We start from the raw sequence: 22,906 nt of genomic DNA on the forward strand, positions 1-22,906 counted from the left end.
TACTGTAGATGCCCATGTGTATTTTTGTTTAGTAAGTCATTAACAGTTAATGTTTATTCAGTCTGCGTCAGACCTTGGTCGTTCCAGCACCATCGGGTATATTTGTGTGAATTATGATTCTAGTCAAGTCTCTCTGAAACTCAGTACCGGGGGACAGTATAGCAGGGAGGTTAAGAGCAAGCTGGTCACTTTGGGCCAGATGCTCCCCCTCTTTGGTCGTTTTATTCCTCTATTTTCTCGTCTATTAAGGGGTGTGTGATAACAGGTGGCTTAATTGAGGTGAGGGCCCCGTTAGTGATGGTTTTTCTTTTGCAGCTGCTGCCTGCTGTTTTCTACCTGAGTGTTAGTGCAAGCTTTTACCTTGGGTTGTGCAAATCTGTACTTACTGATTTGGGTTGGTTGGTTCTATCTGTGACCAAGCTAGAAAAATCTCCGACTGTGAGTGTAGATTTTGTTTCTCCTTTTAGTTCTAACAAATTTCCTTTTAATTCCATAGTTTAAAAAAATTGTGATATAATTAACATACCATAAAACTCACCATTTTAAAGTGTACAATTCAGAATTTTTTAGTATGTTCATAAGATTGCACGGCCATCACCACTGTTTAATTCTAGAATGTTTTCGTCACCCCTTCCCCCACTACCGTGTGCATTAGCAGTCACTCCCCATTGCTCCCCCCCAGCCCCTGACAACCACTAATCTGCTTTTCTATCTCTGAATTTTATCATTCTGGACATTTCATATAAATGGAATCGTGTAGTATGTAGCCTTCTGTGTCTGGCTTTTTTCCACATAACATAATGTTTTCAAGTTTCACCCATGTTGTAACATGTATCAGTACTTTATTCCTTTTTGATGACTGAATAATATTCCATCGCTTGGCTATACCACCTTTTGTTTACCACATTTTATTCGTCAGTTGGGTTGTTTCTACTTTTTAGTTGTTATGAGTATGCTGTGAATAATTGTGTCCAAGATTTTGTGTGAACATATTTTAATTCATTTCTGACAAGTTTTGCTCTGTTATTACATGCATACAAATTTAGAATTGTTAAATCTTCTTGATAAGTTGACTCTTTTTATATTTATGAAACGTCTCTCTTTACTAGATTTTTGTCTTAAAATCTACTTTGTCTGATATATGATCTTTTTTTTCGATTAGTGATCACATAGTATATCTTTGTTCATACTTTTAGTTTCAACTTATATGTATCCTTATCTTTAAGGTGCCTGTCTATGGGCATATGGGATTTAAAAAAATTTTTCAGTCTCTCTCTTTTTAATGGGAGTATTTACTATGCTATGTCTAGTGTGCTTACTGATATATTCGATAGATCTGGGCTTAAATGTGCCATCTTATTATTTACTTCCTATTGGTCTTCTTTTTCTGTGTTCTTTTTTCTGCACTTTTTTGCCTTCGTTTGCATTAAGGTTTTTAAGGGGTTTTTTCTGTTTTTTTCTTTTTCTTTTTTTTTTTTTTTTAATAATTTCTCATCTCTTAGCCTAGGAGGTATGCATTCTGTCCTTTTAGTGGTTACCCTAGATTTCAACATGGATCCTTGCTGTATTTCAAGTGCGTCCTTCTGCCACTTTCTGGGCAAATCCAAAGGCCTTAGAACTCTTTCATCTTTCTGTCTGTTGTACTCTTGTTATCGTGGGTTCCAATTCTCTGTATTTTAAACCACAACAGACATGATTGTTAATTTTTTTTTAAAGGAGGGGTCAGCTCACAGTGGTCCCTGCCGGGATCCAACCGGCAACCTTGGTGATATCAGCACCAGGTTCTAACCGACTAAGCTAACCGGCCACCCACTATTAATGTTTCATATAGTCAGTTTCATTTAGATTTATTCATATGTTTGCATTTTATTACTCCTTATTTTTCTTACTTTTTGTTTATTCCTGCATTTTCATACATTTATCTAGGATCATTCTCTTTCTAGAACTACCTTTGGAAATTTTTCTTTAGTATAGCATTTAGTATATTTAGAAATACTTTTAGCATTTCCTTCCAGCACAGATCTTCTGGTGACAGACTGAGTGTTTGCTGAAAAGTATCTATTTTGTTTTTATTTTTGAAAGCTATTTTTTGGTAAGTCAAGAATTCTAGGATATTACTGTAATTTTCTTTCAACTTTTGGAAGATGTCATTGGCTTTCGTTGTTTCTGTTGTGAAGTCAGCTCTGAGTCTCATTGCTGTTCTTAAAATGTTTTCTTTGCTTGGGTTTCAGCAATTCTATTTCGATGTGCCAGGTATAGCTTTCTTTATTTTGCTTGGGGTTCATAGAACATGTTGAATCTGTGGTACAATATTTTTCATCATAGCTTCTCCCCTCTTCTCTCTCATCTCCTTCTGGGACTCGAATGGTATCTTTTCACTGTATATCTAATACTTTGTGTTTTCCCTTCTTTTGGTTCTCCATGATTTGGTTTGAATATTTTCTACTGACTTCCATTCTCCTCCGGTACTCTTGTCCTTGTTTGTGTTTAATCAGTTGTTAACCCTTTCAATTGAGTTCTTAATTTCAGCTATAATATTCAGTCCTATACATTTCAATTGACTTTTAAAAATAGTTTATAGTTCTCAGGTAAATTATCCATTTTCATCTATTTTCTTCAGTATTTTAAAGTCCATGTCTGTTGACTCCAGTATCTGGTTCGTCCGTGGATCTGCTTCTTTTGCTTTTTGGTCAGTTGCTCTTATCTATTCTGGCATTCCTGGTGATTTTTGATTGCGTGCCAGCCATTTAAAAAAAATGAAGCGTATACAAGATTCTGTATATTACTTCAGAGAGGATTTACTTTTGCTTCTGAGAAAAGTAGGGTTGGGATAGATTTCACTCTGGGTTTTAGGCCTAGTGAGACGGAGCTGGTCTATTTCTGGTTAACCCTGACTTGTCAGGGTTAACCAGAAATAGAGTTATAGAGTTTCAGGGACTTGCCAGGGTTAACCAGAAATAGAGTTATAGAGTTTCAGGGATTTTAACTGAAAACCTATTTAAAAAACTTTTTAAAACCAGGACTCCTCCTCCAGGGTAAGCCCTCAACCTCCAATGTTTGTTACTCCAGGCTGTGTGTCTGCTGAAAAGTCTGCCTAGTTTTTCAGCCACTTAGACCCTGCTTAGGAATTGGCAGGTCCCTTGAGAGGGTCAGAAGACCTCAATGTTCATTTCATCTCTCTGTACTTCCTTTCTCCAGGGTCTTGGCCACTCGAGTCCTTATCGCATTGGTAGCTCTCTGATGAATTCAAACATATTTAAGGAAAAAAACCCATAACAACCTCATCTTTTAAAACTGCTCTCACAGAAGGGTTAGTCTGATATAAGCTAGTCTGCCATAGTCAGAGGTAAAGTCCAGTTGTGGCTGTCATTATTTTTTTTACTATTATTACTTCAAAATCTTTCCAAGAAAGATGTCACTCTGAGGCCAAGAGCCCTTTGACAAGTTCATAGGATGTGAGCCTCTTACTATCCCTTCTGTGAAGAGGACTCTTAAGTGATGAGAGCAGGAAGTGACATTTAAGGGGCATCTTTTTTTGTTCCCAACTTTGCTTGTTTTATTCCCTCCTTCTGGGGTACCATTCCCCCTCCTCTTTGCTTGGCTAATTCCCTTTCAACCTTCAGAAAACTCAAGCTTTCTCTTCCAGAAAGCCTTCCCTGAATCCCCAAGTTGGTTGCAAAATGCTTCTCGTCGTTTTGTTCCCAAAGTTGTGGTTCTGTTGTGGAAGTGATCTGCTTCTGTGCTTGGCTCGCTGGTTAAAGCTGAAGACTGCTGGTGTCTTGCATGTTCCTCATGTTTGCGTGCTCTGTGTTCAGCATAAACAAACTGGCTGGGCGTTGCATCCCTTTTGGGCTGCTGGGTGCAGTGTTTGCACAACTTGACCGCTGTTGTCTATGGTCCTGAGCACCAAATGGAGTCCCACAATAGGTGAACAGAATTGTGCCCTCAAGCTCTAGACATTTACCACAGCATCCATTTATAGACGCCCGTTACACTTACCAGCCTCTCCTACACATTTCCTCGCTAGGTTGGTTAGGAGTGCTGAAATGTTTTGGAATGCCAAACCCACATTTCTTGTTAAGATACGAGGCTCTAATTGCTCCATATCCAAGGGAATCTCAGAAGTCAATGAGGCAGTATTCAAGCAGGTATGTAGCACTAAAGCCAGTACTTTGTATTATCTAATATAGACCTTAGGATGTATTGTTACGGGTTTGGATAATTACTCTCCTCTCACACCCCCAAAAGGCTGAAAGAAATCTGAGGGTGTCCTAGCAGAAGGTGGCTGGGGAGACTGAGGTCCAGAGAAATAACTCTGACATGCTTGCCAGCCACCATACACCCGGGACGGGAAAAGAGGAGGGACACGCTCCTAGGATGCAACCAAGGACTTTAATTGAAAGCAGCTCTTCCTTCAGTGGCTTTTCCAGGATCTTGCTGACGGCACAGGGATGGCTCAGACGTCTTCTCCTCCAGGGGAGTTTCTGAATCAGTCTTCATGGCCCCTGTTTGCAGCCTTTTCCTCCTGGAAGCACTCCCGCAGCTGTGTAGCCTGGGGTCCCCGACTAGAAAGCTCAGCGTCTGGCAAGAGTACAGGTCTTTATCCGTCTGTTGTTGGAGGAGTAGTGTGGGTGTCTGTGTTGCAAATTATCTTTGCAAAAATCTGGGTTCAGATCTGAAAGAGTGAAGGACAACATTTGTCCTGGGTAAAGTTTTTGAATTTCACATGAATACACAGTCTTGGTTAGATCCCGTTTGGGGGTTGCTAATACTACTAATGGCTTGAAAAAAATTCTGCTTGCTTGAGCTAAGAATAACCCCAAACTGGGTTAAGCAATTGAGATGTGAGAGTTTACTTGTTGTGTCAGCATAGCTGCTTCTGACTGGTACCTATATACACTCACCATCTGTTGAATGCCTTCTTCGTGTGGGGCCATAATCTAGGCACTTAGAGATACTGCCTTATTCTATCCTCCCAACAACCTGAGAAGTAGGTAGTATATTATCATTATCTTCATTTTACAGAGAAGGGTGCTGAAGCTCAGAGAGAGAGGTGCCGTGACATGCGCAAGCTCAGTAAGTGGCTGAGGCAGGATTCAAGCAGGTATGTAGCACTAAAGCCAGTATTAGTATTATCTAATATAGACCTTAGGATGTATTGTTACGGGTTTGGATAATTACTCTCCTCTCACACCCCCAAAAGGCTGAAAGAAATCTGAGGCTGTCCTAGCAGAAGGTGGCTGGGGAGACAGGTCCAGAGAAATAACTCTGACATGCTCGCCAGCCACCATACACCCGGGACGGGAAAAGAGGAGGGACACGCTCCTAGGATGCAACCAAGGACTTTAATTGAAAGCAGCTCTTCCTTCAGTGGCTTTTCCAGGATCTTGCTGACGGCGCAGGGATGGCTCAGACATCTTCTCCTCCAGGGGAGTTTCTGAAGCAGTCTTCATGGCCCCTGTTTGCAGCCTTTTCCTCCTGGAAGCACTCCCGCAGCTGTGTAGCCTGGGGGTCCCCGACTAGAAAGCTCAGCGTCTGGCAAGAGTACAGGTCTTTATCCGTCTGTTGTTGGAGGAGTAGTGTGGGTGTCTGTGTTGCAAATTATCTTTGCAAAAATCTGGGTTCAGATCTGAAAGAGTGAAGGACAACATTTGTCCTGGGCAAAGTTTTTGAATTTCACATGAATACACAGTCTTGGTTAGATCCCGTTTGGGGGTTGCTAATACTACTAATGGCTTGAAAAAAATTCTGCTTGCTTGAGCTAAGAATAACCCCAAACTGGGTTAAGCAATTGAGATCTGAGAGTTTACTTGTTGTGTCAGCATAGCTGCTTCTGACTGGTACCCATATACACTCACCATCTGTTGAATGCCTTCTTCATGTGGGGCCATAATCTAGGCACTTAGAGATATTGCCTTATTCTATCCTCCCAACAACCTGAGAAGTAGGTAGTATATTATCATTATCTTCATTTTACAGAGAAGGGTGCTGAAGCTCAGAGAGAGAGGTGCCGTGACATGCGCAAGCTCAGTAAGTGGCTGAGGCAGGATTCAAGCTGGTATGTAGCACTAAAGCCAGTATTAGTATTATCTAATATAGACCTTAGGATGTATTGTTACGGGTTTGGATAATTACTCTCTCACAATTCCAAAAGGCTGAAAGAAATCTGAGGCTGTCCTAGCAGAAGGTGGCTGGGGAGACAGGTCCAGAGAAATAACTCTGACATGCTCGCCAGCCACCATACACCCGCGTCTGGAACCTACCAAAGGACCGTGGCTGGTACACTTGGGGGGTTCTTGGAGTATAGGAGCAAACAGTGTCAGGAGGCCCCTCGCTGGCCTGGCAGCAACAACAGAAGATCTTTGATGCCATGCTTCGGTGGGCTGTGGGAAGAGGAAAGGTCCCCGAGGCATCTGGCTATGCTGCCCCAGTCCCAGAAGCCCTTTGTTATTTAAGCGGTGGGTCATACTGGGCCAGGCTCCTAAGGTGTCACGCCCCTCCCTCCTCCCACACCTTCCCTTGCTCCTCGTGGTCAGCAGGAGGCCCAGGCTCACCTGTGTAGGCTCACCTTTGGCCAGCCCTTCCTCTTCTGCCCAGAGTTCTCTGACCTATGGAAAGGACTCGGAGCCTCCACTCTGACAGTCTACCTGCAGAGGTGTCTTGTTGAATCAGCAGATTTTAAGGTCCAGTACAGTTTTCTGGGCAGGGCTGTTTCCTAAACGAACATAAGACTGTGACTGAAAACTGCCAGTTCCTTCTCTGCCAGGTCCTGCGATAGCAGAACCCAGTGCACGCATGCAGCAGCGCTTACAGACAAGCCTGTGTTTACAAGTCAGATTTGTTGTTTGCTTTCTAGGTATCTGCTCTTGGGCTGATTTTGTAATCTCTTTGCCCCGCACTTTCCTATCTGGAAAATGGAAATAGTGGTACCCACCTTAGAGGAACAAATGATTAACTGCGCATAATGTGATGGCTGTGATGGCGGGTGCGCATAGGTGCTGGCTCTGCTCATTTCTTCCCATTCCCTTTCCTTTAGGTAGCTTGTTGGCTCCAATCTGTTCCAGTAGGGCCCTGGTCTCATGGGAGCATGATAATGCATCTCAGCCTTGCCGGTTCAAGTCCTGGCTCTGTCACTAACTTGCTGTGTGGCTTTGGGTTAGTCCATGCCTGTCTCTGGGCCTAGGCTCCCATCTGTAACAGGTGGTGGTTGGGCAGCATCATCTTTCCAAGGATCTTTCTGTCTCTGATGATCCAAGGTTCCAAGGTTGTACATCCTTATCTTGTTACTAACCTCCTTTCTCTTTTCCTGGCCCCTGGCCATCTCCCACTCTCATTCCCCTTTCCCTGTGGCCCAAGTGCCACTCTGGGAATTCACATCATGGTGGCTGTATTCACTCACGGCACACTGGGATCACGCCATGGCCTCCCCCTTGGGTACTAGCCTCCCACCCTTTCCAGCCACCACCATCTCTACCTGGATTATTGCAGTGGCCTCCTAACTGGTCTCCCTGCTTCTCCCACCCTGTTCTTCATTACAGGTCAACATAGCAGAATCCTCTTACTGTGTGAGTCAGATCATGTCACACCTGCTCAGAGTCTCCCAGTGGCATCCCATAGCACGCAGAACAAAAGCCATGTCCTTCTCGGGGCTTCTGAAAAAACTCATAATCCAACCCTTCACTCACTCCTCCCTGTTGTTTTTTTTCTCCCTCACCCCTTTCCTCCATTCTAGCCACACCAAACACGGCTGTCTTTGCAAGGGCTCCACCTTCAGCCTGGAATGCTCTTCCCTAGAGACCTATTCCCTCACCCCCTTCAAGCCTTTGCTTACAGGTCACCTTCTCTAGAGAGGCCTCTGGCCTATTCACCCTATTTAATTCTATTCATCCTGTTTAAACCTCCTCGCCTCCCCCTCCACTCCCTCTTCCCTTCCTCATTTTGTTCTTCTCCATGGCCTTTGTCACCTTTGGGAATAAGACAGTTTGTTCAGCATGTTTATTGGGGACCTACTAGTGCCAGGTACTACCGTGTTTCCCTGAAAATAAGACCTACCCTGAAAATAAGCCCCACTTAAGGTCGTCAGCCAGATGGATGCATGTAGTACATTATGACGATGTTCCAGAAGAAGATGACATGACTGTATTTGAATAAATGTAGATTGTTGTACATCAAAAATAAGACATCCCCTGAAAATATGCCCTAATGCGTCTTTTGGAGCAAAAATTAATATAACACCTGGTCTTATTTTCGGGAAACACGGTATGTGAGGGATAAGGTAGTGAACGTGGGCAAGAACTCCTCTCGGAGAGGCAGGGATGGGTCCAGCTCACCTTTGGATTCCAGAGCTGAGCACGGGCTTTGCACAGACTAGGTGCCCTTTCAGGATCGCATGAATAAGTACGTGAGCTGTTCTCTTGGACAACAACAAGCCCAACATTCTCCCCATTCTCCCTTCCTCCACCAACAGCTGCTTTATGCCTTGCTCCTAGAAATGGATGGAAACATTCTGATTCTGGACTTAGCTCCTTCTCCTGGTGACTTTAGTCTTAGACGTTAACAAGGGACGAGAAACAGCCGGGGATCAAGGCCGCTGACAGTCCCCGAGCGTCTTGCACAGGTCCTTTCCCATCTATGTGCTCACTTAATGTGCAGCTACACGCTGCAAGGCTTTGCTCCATTTCTCAGGTGGCGAAATAGCTTCAGAAAGGTGCCTTTCCCGGGCCTTGCAGCCAAGGGTAGCAGCCGGGATTTTAACATAGCTTTGTCTGGTGCCAGAGCCCATGCTGTCTACCGTCTCACCCTATAGGCAATTGCAGGGGAAGAGAGATGTTCTCTTCTGAGACTTGATGGCAGGTGGTTTTCAAATGGAAAGGGTTCCCCTGAAGCTGGGTGGAGCAGTTAAGAGCACACATTTTTTTTTTTTTTTTTTTAAATCTTAGTTGCAGGGGGCGGAGCCCACCATCCCTTGGGGGGAGTCAAGGAATCGAACCGGCAACCTTGTGGTTGAGAGTCCACTGGCCCATGTGGGATTCGAACCGGCAGCCTTCGGTGTATGGCCACTGGGCCAGCCCCAAGAGTAGACAGTTTTTACTTAGATGGAAGTGGGATGTAATTCTTGCTGTGTCTTGCTGTGTAATCTAGAGCAATTTTACCTCCTTGAACGTCAGTTTTCCTAACTGTAAAATGGGGATGGTAAAACCTTCCCCAGAATGTTGTGAGAATTGAGTGACATAAAGATGTGAAGTGCTTAGCATGTGTCTGGCACATAGTAAGTGCTTAATAATTTTGAATGACTGTGATGAAGGAGAGATCCAGGCGTGGGTGGGGCAGGGTGTGTTATTTCTTGCACTACCAGTGCCCTCTTCTAGATGGAAGCAGGAGCCAAAGCAAAGGGCCCTTGGGTTGTCCCCTGTGGGCTGTGAACTTGAGGTCTCCAGCGACCCCACAGCACTTGGACCAGAACAAGAAAGATGAATTAAGTCAAACAGGAAGGTTTCTGGGGTTGGAGGGGTTCATAGGGGCCATTTAGCATGGGTGGGGAGACTGGGACCCAGAGAGAGAAAAACAGTGGGGATCAAGGTAAGTTAGAGATAATGTCTGCTTCCTGTCACAAAGTGAAAAGGTGTCCAGGAGTATGGAGACAGTGTCCCTTCTTCACTCATGTCTCACCTTTGACCCTCACTCACCTGCAGCTGGCAGAGCAGAGAGGAGGCTGTCTGTGAGGTCACAGAGCCAGGGAACCAGGACTGAGGCACAGAATGTTTCTTCGGTATGTTGGTCAAGGTGACATAGTAATTAGCAGAAAGGATGGATCAGAAGCTGGGGCATTTTAAAGGTTCAGGGTTGATACTGTCCAATCACTTTACAAATGGGTTGTATCACTTTAGTTCCTTCTCGGATGGGACGAAGTGCTGGTATATTACCTGCTGCTGCCACTTCCCCTCCTGTCCTGGCCTCTGTGCTATGGTGGCAGAAATCTGCCCAGAGCTGGGCTGCAGAGATTCTCCCTATGATTACGTGGGGCCCTCTCAGATGATTGGGAATTATCTCCCCATCTCAAGGTCAGCTGACTAGCAACCTTAATCCATTTTGTAATATAAGGTAACATATTGACAGGTTCTGGGAAATATGACAAAGACATCTTTGCGGGGGGGGGGGGGGGCATTGTTCTGCCTACCACAGTCCTTAAATGCTTGTATCAAGAAAATAAAAGAATGAAATAAACTAGAAAAAGAATATCAAAGTATGACATTCAAAGTAATCAAAAGGAAATACAAGAAAAAAGTACTAAGGAAGTACATAAATAAAGACAAATTACTTATGTATAGTATAAACAGTGGATCCAATTGATAAATCAAAATATTTTTTTGAAAAAAAAAACAAATAGTATGTTATTTAATCAAGAAAAAGGGAGAAAACACAAATATATAAAACTAGAAAGGATAAGGGGAAAATAACCGTTGAAACACATTTAAAAAATCTTGACAGTATGTTATATACCTTTATGCAAATATTTAAAAAAATTCATGAAGTGGGTAATTTCCTAGGAAAATATAGTTTATCAAAATGACTGCATTAAAGATAGAAAATTCTATCAATTCCTATAGAAGAAATAGAGAAATTTATCAGGAAGCAACCCTCCCTCCAAAAGCAACAGGCCTAGCTAGATTGTTTCACAGGGGAATTCTACCAAACTTGCTTTTATTATTATTTTTTATTTTTTCAATTACAGTTGACATTCAATATTATTTTATATTTGTTTAAGGTGTACAGCATAATGGTTAGACATTTATATAATTTTATGAAGTGATTCTCCCCGATTGGCACCCACCTGGCACTATACATAGTTATTGCAATATTATTGCTATATATTCTCTACGCTGCACTTTACATCCCTGTGACTATTTTGTAACTACCAGTTTGTACTTCTTAATCCCTTCACCTTTTTCACGCAGCCTCTAAACCCCCTTCTCATCTGGTAACCATCAGTTTGTTTTCTATACCTATGAGTCTGTGTCTGTTTCATTTTTTGTTTGTTTATTTTGTTCTTTAGAGTCCACAAACAAGTGAGATCATATGGTATTTGTCTTTCTCTGTCTGACTTATGTGTATTTCAATTAGCATAATACACTCTAGGTCCGTCCATGTTGTCGCAAATGGTAAGTTTTTTTCCTATGGCTGAGTAATATTTTATTGTATATATATATATATATATATATATATATATATATATATATATATACACATATATACATACATATATATTATATATATACACACACACACACACACACACACACACACACACAAACATACACATACATACATACACATACCACCTCTTCTTTATCCAGTCATCTATTGACGGGCACTTAGGTTGCTTCCATACCTTGACTGTTGTAAATAGTGCTGCAGTGAACATAGGATTGCACATATCTTTTCAAATTAGTGTTTTGAATTTCTTCAGATAAATACCAAGAAGTGGAATTGCTGGGTCATAAGGTAGTTATAATTTTAATTTTTTGAGGAACCTCCAAACTGTTTTCCATAGTGGCTGCACTAATTTGCAATCCCACCAACAGTGCATGAGGGTTCCCTTTTCTTCACATCCTCGCCAACACTTGTTTTTTGATTTATTGGTGATAGCCATTCGGACAGGTGTGAAGTGATATCTCATTGTAGTTTTAATTTGCGTTTCTCAGATGATTAGTGATGCTGAGCATCTATCCGTATGTCTATTGGCCATCTGTGTGTCCTCTTTGGAGAAATACCTCTGCCCATTTTTTAATTGGACTGTTTATTTTTTTAATGTTGACTTGTATCTGCTTTTATGCCAGTGCCATGCTGTTTTGATTATTATGGACTTGTAGTATAGTTTAATATCAGGTAGCATGATACCTCCTACTTTGTTCTTTCTCAAAATTGCGATTGCTATTTGGGGGTCTTTTATGGTTCCATATACATTTTATGATTATTCTAGTCCTGTGAAAAATACCATTGGTATTTTAATAGGGATTGCACTGAATCTATAGATTGCTTTGGACATTTAGATTGCTTGTGTAGACATTTTAATGATGTTAAATTTTCCTATCCATGAACACAGGATATGCTTCCATTTATTTGTGTCTTCCATTTCTTTCTTCAATGTCTCGTAATTTTCCAAGTACAGGGTTTTTTGCCTCCTTGGTTAAATTTATTCCTAGGTATTTTATTATTTTTTTTGATGCAGTTGTAAATGGGATTGCTTTTTTTTAAAATTTCTCTTTCTGATAATTTGTTATTGATATATAAAAATGCAACCGATTTCTGAATATTAATTTTGTATCCTGCTACTTTACTGAATTTATTTATCAGTTCTAATAGGTTTTTTGGTGGAATCTTTGGGGTTCTCTCTACATAGTATCATGTCATATTCAAATAATGACAATTTTACTTCTTCCTTTCCAATTTGGATGCCTTCATTTCTTTTTCTTGTCTGATTGTTCTGGCTAAGACTTCCAATACCGTGTTGAATAAAAGTCGTGAAAGTGGATATCCTTGTCTTGTTCCTGATCTCAAGGGGAATGGTTTTAGCTTTCCCCATTGAGTATGATGTGGGTTTGTTATATGTGGCCTTTATTATGTTGAGATATGTTCCCTCTCCACTTTGCTGAGATTTTTTATCATAAACTCTTGCTGGATTTTGTCAAATGCTTTTTCTGTATCTGTTGATATGATCATCTGATTTTTATCTTTCATTTTGTTTATGTGGTGTATCACATTAACTAATTTGTGGATATTAAACTAAACTTACATCCCAGGAATAAATCCCACTTGATCATGGTGTATGGTATTTTTTTAATGTGTTGCTGAATTTAGTTTGCTAATATTTTGTTGAGGATGTTTGCATCTGTGTTCATCAGGGATAGTGGCCTGTAGTTTTCTTTTTCTGTAATGTCTTCCTCTGGTTTTGGAATCAGGGTAATGGTGGCTTTATAGAATGAACTTAGAAGACTTCCTTCCACTTGGATTTTTCGAATAGTTTAAGAAGAACAGGTGTTAATTCTTCTTTGAATGTTTGGTAAAATTTACCTGTGAAGCCATCTGGTCCAGGACATTTGTTTGTTAGGAGTTTTTTGATTACTGATTTGATTTCATTAATAGTAATCGGTCGTTTCAAATTTTCTGTTCCTTGATTCAGTCTTGGCTACCAAACTTTCAAAAACTAGATAGTTCCAATGCTACATAAATTGTTCTAGAGCATATACAATGAAAGAAAACTTCCAAGTTATTTTTATAAAGCTTGTATATATAATATTGATAACTAAGTCTGATAAAGACAATAGAAAGAAAATTATAGATATCACCTATTGATACAAAAATATTAAGTAAGATATTAGTGTACTGTATCCAGCTCCCTACTATGAAAATAATATATCATGATCAGGTGGAATTTATTTGTGAAATGGAAATTTGGTTAAATATGAGGAGACATATATGATTTTCCCCCATAGGTGCTGGAGAGAACAAGAAAAGGAAATTGATGGATTTTTTCTTAATATGATATCTCAGTATCTTTGTCTTAAAATGAGCTTCTTCCTTGATGGGCAAATACGTACTAGGAAATCAGGAAAAAGCACAGATATCCACTATCTCCACTATTTAACATTGTACTGATAGTAATAGCTATTGTATTATAATTAGACGAGAAAAATCAGAGATACAAGAATTAGGCAAGGAAGAGGCTGCAAGTATCTCTACTTGCAGATGGTATATATAGTATTTCTGGTAAGCCATAAGGACTCAATGACAAAAGTAGCTCAAACAATAATATAGTTCAGAAGGGAAGCAAGACATAAAACAACAGTGACTCAATAGTATTAATATGCACAAGCAATAACTAGTTAACTAAGTATAGCTAGTCGTGATAGAGGGAAAAACCCCGTATACAATGGCAACAAAAAAGATAAAGCACTTAGGAGTAAATTTAATAAATTTGCAAAATGTATATGAAGAACATTTAAAAATAGCCATGAAAGACAACAAAGTAGGTTTGAACAAATGGAAAGCCATTTGTAGACAGGAGGACTCAACCCCACCGAGGTGCTAGGTTAAAGGAGATTAAAGAGACATGCAGTTGAAGGTCTTGGGTTAGATCCTGGACTAGGTGAAAAAGTAGCTATAAGACATTTTTGGGACAATGGGTGAAATTTGAATAGTATTGTATCAGTGTTGAATTCCTTGCTTTTGATATCTGTACTGTAGTTATGTAAGAAAATGTCCTTGTTCTTAGGAAATACACACTGATGTATTTAGGAGTAAAGGGACATGATGTGCACAACTCACTCTCCTATGGCTCAGACAAACGTTAAAGGGAGAGAGAGAAAAGAAATGACTAAGCAAATGCAGGCAATGTAAACAATGGATAAATCTGGGTAAAACGTCAATAGTTTTTTTTACTACTCTTGCAACTTTTCTGTAAGTTTGGAATTATCTCCCCCCCAAAAAAGAAAAAGCTATCCAAAAAGTTAAAAAAAATGTTACGACATTTTTGGGAGAGATACTCCCTCCTAAGGAGGAAGGGAAAGGAGGAGGGACAGAGTCATGTGACATGACCAAGGACTTTAATTAGAGGCAGCTCTTCCCTCAGCGGCTTTTCCAGGAGCTGAAGGGACTCTTGCTGGCGGCGCAGGGATGGCTCAGACGTCTTCTCCTCCAGGGGAGTTTCTGAAGCAGTCTTCATGGCCCCTGTTCGCCTCCTGCTTCCTCCTGGAGGCGCTCCAGCAGCTGTGCAGCCTGGGGGTCCCCGACTAGAATGCTCAGGGTTTCCCAGTGAGGCACGGCTGGAATGGCCAGTGATTCTGGGAGTAGCGGTTTAGGTTTCTCTTATAAAAACCTCTTTGGGAAACATTTGTATTCATATCTGGAAGAAGAAAGGAACAAATTACACTGGGTGCAGCCTTTGCATTGGACCTGGCTGGACTGTCCTGGTCACCTCCATCCCTGCTCATTGAGTCTGGAATACTGTGTGAGCCAGGGAGATGCCAGCCTGGGCTTGAAAGTCATTTTTGATCGGGACAAGCCCCACCCCCTGGGGGCTCCTGGTCAGTGTCAGGACCCCAGCCTTCTGCAGCAGGTTCTGCACTGTACTCCGTCGGTGCATTCAGTGATGGTAGGGTGCCTTGCAAAGTGCAGTGGTCTGGAAAAGGAGAATTAGGCTCATCCTGGTTCTGACAAGGATGCCACTCCCTGGGGACTTTTGGAAAGTTCCTTCTCCCTGTGGGCCTCAGCCTTCCCTATGCAATGAGAGGTGGGGATTTTAAATGGGGTTCCACAGATCCTTTTGGGGAGTGGGAAAGGAAGAGGAAGAGGCTGGGCTAGCTAGTGGGGCTGCAGGCCGCCCACCCTCCATTCAAGTAGAGCAGGACCCCTTTGATCTTTTATAGAAATTGGACTTGGCATGAGATTTTTGTCTGCTAAGGAGGGTTGAGCTGTTGTGAGAATCCTGGAATGAGTGGGCTGGATGATGCTTAGCTCTCCTCATCAGGCCCCTGGGGGTGGTTGTGAGCTATGTGAGGTCACCCTGGCACAGCACTGGTTCCCATCCGGGGGCCTATGTTTCTTCTTCCTGGACTATGCCCACTGGCCAGGATTGGCTTCTGGCCTTCCACAACCCAGAGACATTTCACCTTCTAACTGGACTACACTCAATCCACAAGCATTTTCTGACATTGTTTACTTGCCATGCACCTAACTGGGTTTGGGGGAACAAAAGTTACGTGGGCCCTGACCTCCTGGAACTTACTGTCTAGGGTCTGAAGCAGACATTCAGCAATCACACAAAATACACATATAAGACAAGGCCGCAGGGCCTAGAAGGGAAGTATGGATGTGTGTTCTTTCTTCCAGGAACTGCTCCTCACGTAATCCTAGCTTGGAAGATCACGCAGGCAGGTCTTGGCCCCTTGGCCCCTCTCTAACATGTTCTAGAATATGGCTACAGCTTCCTGATGGGGGTGGTCCCATCTCTCTCGTCACCCTGCTTAGCTGAGCTCAAATATCAATGTGGTTTGGTCATCATGACAAGGTCTCCTCCTCCCCAGGGGTTCCTGGCCAGTGTTAGGACCCCAATTTGGGACTCACCCTCAAAATCATTGCTGCTTGTGGAGGAGTCTTTATTTTCTGGATGGTTCAAGGGTTGTCCAAAAGGCAAGCGGTAGGCTGTGTTAGCTTGCTTAGGATTTTGTCCGTCAAGCTCATCCTTGCGCAAACCTGACAAGATAATTCCATGCGGTCATGTGGGGAGGCTCAGAGGATATGACAGAAGTGAAGGGCCGCTCGGAAGCAATACGCACAGGCCAGTGGTGGTCACTTATGGGGCGGGGAGCTCCTGAATCTACCTCCTCTCGTCTTCTGAGCATCCCCTCACATGCAGGTGCTGGATTCAAAATACGTGTTCTTTTTAAAACAAAGTTTATATTTTTCCTGTTTATAAAGGTAATGCATATCCATTATAGAATAACTGGGAAATATTGAAGAATATGAGGTAGGAAAAAAATGCCAAACACCCCTCCCCTCAGATATTATCACAGTTCCAGTTCTGTCCTATGCATATTTTTTATACAGTCCGTCACATCCTATACGTTATGAATGCATTTTACTTTATACATTATATCATGCACATTTTTCTCATGTTACTAAATGTTAAGAAACAGTGCTTGTATAAAATTCTATTTTGTGGATAAGTCAAGATTTATTTAACCAATGTTTTATCATTGGGTGGTTAGACTTTTCAAGTTTCACTACTGTACTGTTGTGATGAACATTGTTGTATATGAGGCTTTGTTTTTTATAGACTTCCAGGTTCCTAAAAGTGTAACAGAATTTTGTCAACAGACTAAGCTGTGTTCTGTGATAGAGTAAGTGGTTCTGTCATCTGTGAGCTGCATATCTTGAGCAAATTGCTTCTCCTCCCTCTGCCTCTGTTTTCAGACCTGCAGAATGATATGTCCATTCTGGATAACCATTTCCATTTCTTAGAGTTATTGTAGGGGTTAAATAATATCACCTTACTAGTGTAAGATCTCACATTAGAAGATTCATTTGATCACAGCTTGGTTCCTAGTTCCTAGCATGTAATAGGGGCTCAGTAATTATCGTTATTATTATTATTGTCTTGTGAAAAGGGGTTGACATTTTAAAGCTTCTTGGATTTTATTATGAAAGTACTTCCAGGGGGAGTATTTTAAAGACCCTCAGCAAGGATTTCTGGGAAAATATGCCATAAGAATTTTTTTCCCTGCCATTGAATTGGCTCATCTGACTGTGACAGATGCCTGACCAACCCTGCCCCCACACTTTCTACCATGTGACTGTCAGTCCTAGGGTTGCCTGATCTTGACAATAACGCTTCTTCTTTTCTGTCTGAAATTGTTGATGTTGATACCCAGTTTTCTCCACTGTGACCTTTTGTCCTGGATTGTCAAGAAGGCTGTAATTACAAACTTCTTCCTCTCTCTTCTCTTGTACATGCAGCCTTGGAAGTCATGTGTTCAGGGGGCCGGGCTAAAGATGGAAACGGGATGGCTGATGTGTACTAGACTTTGCATTTTGTAAACCATTGAGATTTCAAGATTTATTTTTTCAGTAACAGAGCCTATCCTATCCTGGCTGATACCCATATAGAATTTCCATTTGTCGAGTACCTGCTTTGTGCAGGCCCTGGACTAGGTGCTTAAATATATTATCTCATTTAATCTTTCCAATGATCCTGGAAGTAATAATACATTATGAATATGCCCGTTTTACAGGTAAGGACACTGAAGCTCAGAGTGAGAGCTTAAGTGACTTGCCCAATTCTGTGGCAGAGCTGATTAGAATTAGTCAGAGTCTGAAAGGCAGGGCTCCTTTATCGTCTTTAAGTGCTTCTCAAACTGTAATGTACATTCAGAGTTACCTGGGGGTCATGTCAAAATGCAGGTTCTGATTCAGAATGTCTGGAGTGGGGTCTGAATGTACAGTTCTGACAAGTTTGCAGGTAATGCCAGTGGATCACACTTTAAGTATCAAGATTTTAAGCTCTGTTGTTTATTGGTTTGGGTACAGAGCAACCCAGTCCTTACCTCACTTTAGGTTGGAATTATCACTCAGAAGCTGAAGGAAATTCCAGGGCATCTCAGTAGAAGGGGAATGAGCCAAATGAAGTGCAGACAGGCCAGTAGGGTGTTCTTGCCTGGTACCTACCATGGGTCGATGGCTGCTGCTGTAGGGTTTGACTGGAGCTTGTGGAGTCTTCTGTGCTTTTGGACTCCTTGCACTCTCTGCAGCATAAACAGAAGATCTTCGAGGCCAGGTTTTGGTGGACTGCTGCAGGAGGAAAAGGAATGAGGGCCACGGGTTTTGGGATCCGAATTTCAGATGTCCCCTGGAAATTTACTGTGATGGGGGTCACATTGAGTCAGCCTCTCCCAAAGTATAATAGCCTTCCCCTCTCCCAGACTTTCTGTAGCTCCCCATGGCCAGCAGGTTCAGACCTTTCTGCCTAGGTTACCTTCTCTTAAGGCCATTTCCCCAATTCTTACATACTTTTCTTACCCATGGGAAGGAATTGAAGCCTCTGCTGTGCCAGCTTTGCCTGCAGGGGGCGCCTTGTTGAATCAGCTGATCTTGAATGTGAGCCCACTTCCCTGGGCAGGGCTGTTTTCCTAAATAAACATAAGGCTGTGGCTGAAAAATGCCTGCCCTTTACCTGTGTCACAGTCCAGATAGGACCCCACTCCAGCAAAACCCCAGCTCAGGTAGAAATGCACATAAGGACTCTCATCTTTTAGGTAGATCTGTACTCTACCCCATTTCTAGTTGCCTGTTCTTGGGCAACTTCCTTAACCTTCTTGAGCTTCACTTTTATCATGGTGCCCGCTTTGCAGAAGTACAAGGTTAAATATATGAAAAACGACCCCTGTGGTGCCAGGGATGCAATAAGTGCCCGATCAGCGTTCATTCCATTTCCTGTTCCTTCCCTTTGTGTGGCTCATTGGCTCCAGATTATTCCATCTGGCCCATGTCCCATGAGAACATGGTGATGCAACATAGTCTTGTAGGTCTAGGTCCTGGTCCTGCTGTGAACTTGCTGAATGGCTTTAGATATGTCTCTCTGTCTCAAGCTTCTCATCAGTCATAAGAGGAATTTAGGCTAGGTGACCTCTCTAAGGATCGTTCTAGTTCTGATGGTTCAGAATTATAAAGCCTTGTTTTAGTCCCAAACTCTTTTCTTTGTGTGTCCTTTCTCTGTCCAAAGTCCTTTCTTTGTCTCTGGATATATCCTATCCTCACTCTCCTTTCTGGGTAAAACCCCCTTTTAGGAAATTCTTATTGTGGTATTGGTTAATATCCCTCACAATACCCAATTTTACTATGTGAGTTATCGCACTCATGGGTACTTGCTTCTCCATTTCTCTACTGCTATGCCTTCGTCCAAGGCACCATCATCTCTTGCCTGAATTATGGCAATAGCTTCCTGTTTTCCCTGTTTGTTTTACCCTTGACTTCTTAATAATTAATACAAAATCTTTAACTTCTTAAACATAAGCTATTCAATATAGCACAATTTATATACTGTGACTAGATACATCCAGCTGACTAGACACACACAGATGTCTCTACTGTATGGGATCCTTGGACCAAAAGGGTTACAAACGGGGTCCACTTAGTCCCAATCTCTAATAGTTATTTGGATCTGTTGCCAAGTGATTTTTTCAACATGATTTCAGCTCTGACATATTTCACTGAGCTGTCTTTAATAAATTTATTTTATTTTATTAGGATTTATAAACAAATAGATATTTATATAAGGCAATTAAGATTTTTTTTTTTTTTTGGAGATGCATCATTTAGTAAATATGCTTGCCATTAATATGCTTATTCTTCTGCTGCTTGCTTTAGTTTTAGTTTTCTTTATTTACTTATATATACTGTTGCCTCCTGGGATTTTGCCTTGGCTCATGTATGTTGAATGTGGAAGGAAATGTTTCATAAGGAAGGAATGGAAACATAGGCCTGACAAGCCCCACACCACAGGTCAGCCTGAGAACTAATGGTTAGATGTCTGTTTGACAGGTGACCAATTTGTATGAAGATAATTGCCAAACATTTGCCTTGAGTCCCTTCAGACCTTCATGAGTGCACATTCTGTCTTGTTAATTTAATGAAAGAAGCTCACTTTATTCAGCCTATATTCTAGAGTCAGTGATTTCCAAGTTGTTGATCATATAGACTCTTTTAGGCTCTCCTTGGCCAAGGAATTCAAGACACCATGCATAAGTACAAACTTTTGATCAAGTATAGTTATAGTGTATTCTTTCCTGTTTGTCATGATCTCATCTATACGATAGTTGCTGCCTCTTCCTAGAAAAACTGCTTTGTGTATATACTCTCACTGCATGCAACCTTATGTGCTTATCTTAATAAATGGCAAAATTTTACTAGATGACATGGAATTCCAATAACCATTATGGCAAACTTACAATGTCAAAAATAAGAGATTTAATAAGGGCTCTAGAAAAGAGAGAAGACTAAAAGACCAAACACTCAATAGAGGGCTTCTTTGATTGATATATTTTGGCCTCAAAAAGAAAGAAAAAAACTAAAAAAGATCTCACTCAAACCTTCTGAAACTTACTTTCTTTGCATCTCTCTCTCCACCTAGCTTTGTCTTTACCACCTACTTACGGTCCTCTTGTTCCTTTCCATAACTGCACAAATAAACTTTCTTCATGGGCATTTCTCTAGAAAATAATGGTCAACATTGCACAATATTCCCCTAAAGCCCCTATACCAGAAGGTGGATCTAGAGAGGTTGAGTTTAAACCCTGGGTGAGAGCTGAGTTGAGGGCAAATTTAGAATAATCCCAAATTTCAGAATGACAGAAAGTTGCTGTATAATTCAGGATTCTGCCAGTTACTCCATTGCTTATTGTCCTGAACTGTCTTATTTGTGACAGTTCACTTAATTGTTGACTTTGAACAATGGGAAAATGTTTAAAAGCAGCAGGACGGAAAAGACCAGGAGATTTAAGTAACTCACCTATGCATAAAATTTAAAAGACAGACTTGGGAAGGTAAGAAAAATAGGAAACACGCCACATGAAACTATTTCAGAAGCCTTTTTCTTAAGGGTAGATTGGGCAAAGGTTCAAAATTGCAAATAAAATCAAGATAAATCAGTAGGAGAGTCAATAGACTTTCGGACACTTTCAAAGAATATTCTAGGGCAGGCCAACAGCTTCAGGGAGGCTTTTGTCCTCTTTTTGCAGTGGCTCAGACTTGAAATAGGGGACTTCGATAAAATAAATTGGAATGGGAGATGTCCATGTAAATCTCTTCATTTTCAAAGAGTCCTAAATAATTAACTGGAAATGAAAAGAACGTTGGGGCCTCTTGGATAACACAATTGGCTCCTGAAATAAAAACGGGACCAAAATTTCCTTTGTTCTTAAAGAATATGGAGCTTGTAGATATGGACACTCGTATTTACTGTGAACAGAAAGACCACTGGAAGCATCATGTTCCAAAATGGCAGGAGCACCGCTGTCCAGATCTGTCCAGTAATGCAACTGTGAGGAGACCTTAGCGCTCAACGCTTTCCTATCCTTCCTCTGAACGCCCAAGCGGAACTGTTGATCCATAGATGGACAGCGATACCTGTTGCCTATTGACATGCTTTGTTTCTCATGTGGAAATCTGACTCTTGAGTGCCAACTAGGACTAAGACCGATTGTTCTGTGTGACCAATACATGCGCCACTCCAAGTGTAGGACTCCCTAACATCACGGTGGACTGTCTTATTACACAGCACTGGAAGAAAATAAACGCTTCCTGGGGTTAGCCGTACCTCCAGGTGGAGTGACTTCTGGGGACAGGATCCCTCAACAGGAGCTGGACAACTCAAAGTGGTCATTTTCCTTCGCCTGGGCTAACACAGTAAATAATACAGCCCACGTCCTAGGGTCCAACTGATCAGTTTGAGCCTTAGCTCAAATAATGATGGATATTAGAGTACCTTTGGATTTTTATTTTGGCTAATCAAGGGGAGTATGCACCATTGCCAGCAAGCATGTTGTACCTGGATTAATACCACAGATGAGGTTAATGTAATATATCTACGAGGAAGCCCAAAGACAAGGCAACCTGGCTATTAAAGTGGACTCAGGGAATCATTTGAAATTTAATCTCTTGGTCATGCCTGGGAAATCATGGGTCATGATTCTGCAGTGCCTTCCAGACTCTAATTAAAATAGTTTTAATTATTAGTTTGTCTCATAGTCAAGTGAGAGTCAAATACTTTTATGCAGTCATTGACTCATATGATTCCACAGATGACTCAAAGACAAAAAACAAGAAAACACCAGGCTAGTTGGTGCTTAAACTGAAAAGATCTCTATAAGTAGAAAAATGGAACTGTGTCTTCAAGGAAAGTCAATGCCAGTGGTGAAGATCTGAACAATCGCTGAGGCTCTCTCCTGCAGCTTTGGTTGAAGGAAGACCAAAAGGGGGAGATTGGGAATAAAAAGTTCCCACACTCCTAAATAATGACAATTGCTCTATAACCATGGTAAGAGCTAGTTACCAGAATCTGTTTTAAACCCATTCAATCCATGAATGAAACTTCGCCTTGGTGACGATTCTGAAAGTACTAATAGACACACGACAGGAGTTACATTCACATTTTCACAGCGGGAGCTGATAGGTTCCCATTCTTAAGTACTCCTGCCTCTGAAATACCACCTGTCCACGAGCCCAACACCTCCCCCAACCCCGTACGTATCCGCCATTAGCTTTGTTCAGAGACTGTCCTAGAAGCATCGTTCTCCCTTGTTTAACCAGAGATACAATTTTTGTTTCACATATTGAATGGAGGCCTTTTCCTCTG

General features: G+C 41.6%; 1 protein-coding gene across 1 annotated transcript; it reads right to left on the reverse strand.

Annotated features, from left to right (window-relative positions):
• Positions 1-14,798: 14,798 nt before the first annotated feature.
• On the reverse strand, positions 14,799-18,545 carry TEX48 (testis expressed 48). Its single transcript, XM_074331536.1, has 4 exons — positions 18,530-18,545; positions 18,223-18,345; positions 16,123-16,251; positions 14,799-14,902 (listed from the first exon to the last, which is right to left on the reverse strand). Exons 1-4 carry the CDS (start codon positions 18,543-18,545, stop codon positions 14,799-14,801), a joined length of 372 nt encoding a protein of 123 aa, XP_074187637.1.
• Positions 18,546-22,906: the final 4,361 nt, after the last annotated feature.

This window comes from Rhinolophus sinicus, linkage group LG04, assembly GCF_036562045.2.
Source record: "Rhinolophus sinicus isolate RSC01 linkage group LG04, ASM3656204v1, whole genome shotgun sequence".
Classification (NCBI taxonomy): Eukaryota; Metazoa; Chordata; class Mammalia; order Chiroptera; family Rhinolophidae; genus Rhinolophus; species Rhinolophus sinicus.

What these genes read in the sequence shown, in the direction of transcription:
- TEX48 (XM_074331536.1), bottom strand. An exon ending in GCAGCAGCCATCGACCCATG is followed by an intron (nt 16,252 to 18,222) that starts GTAGGTACCAGG and finishes TTATCTTGTCAG; the next exon opens with GTTTGCGCAAGGATGAGCTT. An exon ending in AAGCAGCAATGATTTTGAGG is followed by an intron (nt 14,903 to 16,122) that starts GTGAGTCCCAAA and finishes TTCTTCTTCCAG; the next exon opens with ATATGAATACAAATGTTTCC.